This window comes from Pundamilia nyererei, unplaced genomic scaffold, assembly GCF_000239375.1.
Source record: "Pundamilia nyererei isolate P.nyererei 1_Seehausen unplaced genomic scaffold, PunNye1.0 scaffold00287, whole genome shotgun sequence".
Taxonomy (NCBI): Eukaryota; Metazoa; Chordata; class Actinopteri; order Cichliformes; family Cichlidae; genus Pundamilia; species Pundamilia nyererei.
Genome location: NW_005187688.1, coordinates 377,575 through 380,966, shown reverse-complemented (window position 1 = coordinate 380,966; position 3,392 = coordinate 377,575). Strand labels below are relative to the sequence as shown.

Sequence of the window (3,392 nt, the reverse complement as noted above, 5' to 3'; positions counted from 1 at the left end):
ATGTGAGGTCTCCTGTAACCAGCAGCACAGCCTGTTTGGACACCTGCAGTTATTATTAGCACGACGTTGTACAAGCTGGCTGTGAATCTGAATTACAATGTAAACTGGATTCAGAGAATGATCTACATGTTTGAGCTGTGTTAACACCTGAGAAGAAGTGGTGAATCTGTGTGCGTTTGCCAACAGTTTCTTCGTTTTTAGTCAACAAACTGCAGAGTTTATTTTGTTATGTTTTGTTGGAAATTAAGAGAGAACACATGGTTTCAGGTTTCAAAGGGGTTTTTGGCAAAGTTTAAATCTTTTCTGTAAAAATGTGAATGTTGACTATGTGTTTAGTGATGTTAGAGGCTGCATGTAAACTGACTACGGTGCAAAGTAGGAGATGGTTTACTAGATTTATAAATAGTTACTGGCCCAGTAAACTTTGAATGTCTCCCACAGTAGTACCAGCAAAGTCTTAAAGCTGTACTGAGCACTTCTTTCTTCCTGTAACACAGAAGTATAAAGTTCAGCTATCCTGGGAGAAGTTAAATGCACCTCATTAAAAGCCCTACATCAAAGTTGGTTATTAAAAATGTAAGCTAAAATATGAACATTTCCACACTTAAAATCAAAGTAATATTAGCTAATGAAGGTTGATTCTGCTCATCCAAGTCAAGATTAGCAGAATCAGCCTCTGGGATTTACTTACCTGGATGATTGAGCATCAAGACACATATTAGCTAATATCACTAGCAGCTGTTTCACAAGAATTGTAAACAAAACTAAAAGTAATGTAAAATTCTTTAAGAGTAAAAATGACACTTTGGACAGAGAAGTTATGTCTACTGTTAAAACATGTCTGATGATCTGATAGCTAATCTTAAAAACACACAAATAGTTCATGACATTGAAGCTAACGAATGTGCTGAAGTGCGCTGGTTGCTACCGTAGCTTGTCATTGCTGTATCACCCACTGGTTCGCGAGTCTGCACTCAAGAACCAGTATAAATGTTGGCACTTTGGCTGTTTTCATGGAGCCAGAGGTGGAGGAGAGGATGGATTATTGGATATGCAGACATCTCGTACATACAAACTGCTTATTAAATCTGTGTTTAGTTTCCACTTTCAGAAGATGAAGTGACCGGGATGAGCGTCCTCTGCTCTGCTACAAATGTTAATAAGGCAATACCCCCCCGTCTCCACCCACTCTTCCTCTGTCCCTCTAAATGCCACTCTCACACTTCAGTCCAGATTTAGACTTCAGTCTTTCCCAGACATTCTGTCCCAGCTGTCTCAAGCTTCACAGAGCAATTTGTCTCCCTCTCAGTTTGTCCAGTTTTCCGTCCTTCTCACCATGTCTGGACTCTTTCAACACCTCTTTATCTGACTTGGCAGCAAAGTCTCACAGCTCCTCCAGGTAGACAGTCCGTCACAGTGCTGCTGTCTGTCATTTTGATGTCCAGGGTTTTGTGGGTCAGTGTGATTCTACGTGTGCAGACCTCTTATTGCTGTTGTCTGCAGGCTATGGAACCTCTGGCAGAGGTAAGACACTGTCCTCACCCTCCACCTCGCACCTCGTGTGCTGCTGTTTGTTCTACGTGACTTTGAAAAGTTGCTAAGAAAAAACACTGGAGCTACTTTTATATTACCTCAGATTACACATAGATAATGAACTGGACTGGGTTAAAAACACTACTGCAGTCTACAGGAAGGGTCAGAGTCGTCAACTGAGGTCTTTTAACATCTGTCAGACAACACTCAGGATTGTCTGTCTGTTGTGGCCAGTGCGATCCTCTGCTGTTGCATGCTGGGGCAGCAGGTTGAGGGCCGCAGATGCCAGCAGACTCAATAAACTGATCCTAAGGCCAGCAATGTGGGGATGGAGCTGGACTTCCTTAAGGTGGTGTCTGAGAGGCAGATGTTAAGGATACGGTGATAAGGACAATGCTGGACAATACCTCCCACCCACTCCACGATGTGCTGGCCAGTCACAGGAGTGCCTTCACTGACATACTACCCATAATGCACCACTGAACGACACAGGAAATCATTCCTGCCTGTGGCTGTCCTTTACAGTGAGTTTTACAGTTTGAGGTTTAGAGTCAAATGTCAATATATTGAACCTCTGTAGTATTCTGGATAGCCATTTGTATATATTAGAGCTATTTCTTATGTTTTGTAACTTTGTAACGTACTGTATTATTTAATTAGTTCAGATTGTTACTGTAACCACACAGTTTCCTTAGGGATTACTAACGTATTCTGATTCTGATAATTACTTTATAAAATAATGTGCAACCTTGTTTACCCAACTAAATTCCAGGTGTAATCTGAAGCAGTGGACAGTCGGGTACAGACACCTAACTGAAATAGCGATGACTTGAAGCTTTAGGGTTCACCAGGTTGCCTGGTAACTGTAACACACATATGTCCTGAAAACGGGAAAGAAATCGGGGAGATGTGGCTTGTGTTTGCTGAATTCCCCATAATATTTATTCTGTTGCATACTTGATCCACTGTTTCTGGTCACTTCACAAGTATTGAAACTGCACAGTTGCTATTTTCAAATATTGCTACACGGTGGTAAATTTGCCCTGTTGCCCTTTTTTTTTCTTTTGTATTTTTTTTCTTTTGTATTTTTTTTTTTTGAAATTGGGATTGTAGATGGAGCTGTCCCAGCTACCGGTAAGATCAAGGAAAGATGGAGCACGAGCAAATCAAAACTTACCAGGGGCCAAAGAAATAACCAGAGTAAATGTAAAAGGTGGTCCAAACATCACATCATCACATCAGACGTCTCTGTCCAGGAGACTGCAGATGCTGTCAGCATCTTCAAACTCTCAAAACACTGTTAGATCCAAGCTTGAAGAACATATAATCTTTTTTTGTGAAAACATTATGATGTCCTTATAAAAAAATAAAAACCCTCATATAAATACCCAACATGAAACCAACATTTTTAACAGCAGTGTATATTATATTTCTTATTTGTCTGTGGCATAAGCAACACCTGCTCTTCTCCACAGGTCCAGACTGACACATTCATTTACACGAACTTCATGAAGAGTCACTCCTGCTACGATGCCATCCCAACCAGCTCCAAACTGGTCATCTTTGACACAACACTGCAGGTCGAATGTTCACAACACATCCTCTTATTCTGCCAGTAAAACAAGCCACAGTTACAAAACATGTTCATGGTTTCAGTGACTGGGTGTCTGTTTGGCAGGTGAAGAAGGCTTTCTTTGCTCTGGTGGCTAATGGTGTGAGGGCAGCGCCGCTGTGGGACAGCAAGCTTCAGTGTTTTGTAGGTGAGCCATACAGGGAGTGCAGAATTATTAGGCAAGTTGTATTTTTGAGGAATAATTTTATTATTGAACAACAACCATGTTCTCAATGAACCCAAAAAA

At 41.1% G+C, this 3,392-nt stretch overlaps 1 protein-coding gene across 2 annotated transcripts in view; it reads left to right on the top strand.

Moving 5' to 3' along the window:
• Window positions 1-1,244: 1,244 nt before the first annotated feature.
• Window positions 1,245-3,392, top strand: part of prkag3b (protein kinase, AMP-activated, gamma 3b non-catalytic subunit) — a 12,128-nt gene continuing 9,980 nt past the window's right edge. The window contains exons 1-3 of one of the 2 annotated variants that reach the window (XM_005750780.1): window positions 1,245-1,524; window positions 3,009-3,113; window positions 3,212-3,293. In XM_005750780.1, coding sequence (XP_005750837.1) covers window positions 1,438-1,524; window positions 3,009-3,113; window positions 3,212-3,293 — 274 coding nt within the window. In that variant the 5' untranslated portion in view covers window positions 1,245-1,437. Of the gene's footprint in view, window positions 1,525-1,862; window positions 2,058-3,008; window positions 3,114-3,211; window positions 3,294-3,392 lie in introns of those variants that run through there. The other variant, XM_005750781.1, reaches the window with a different exon arrangement.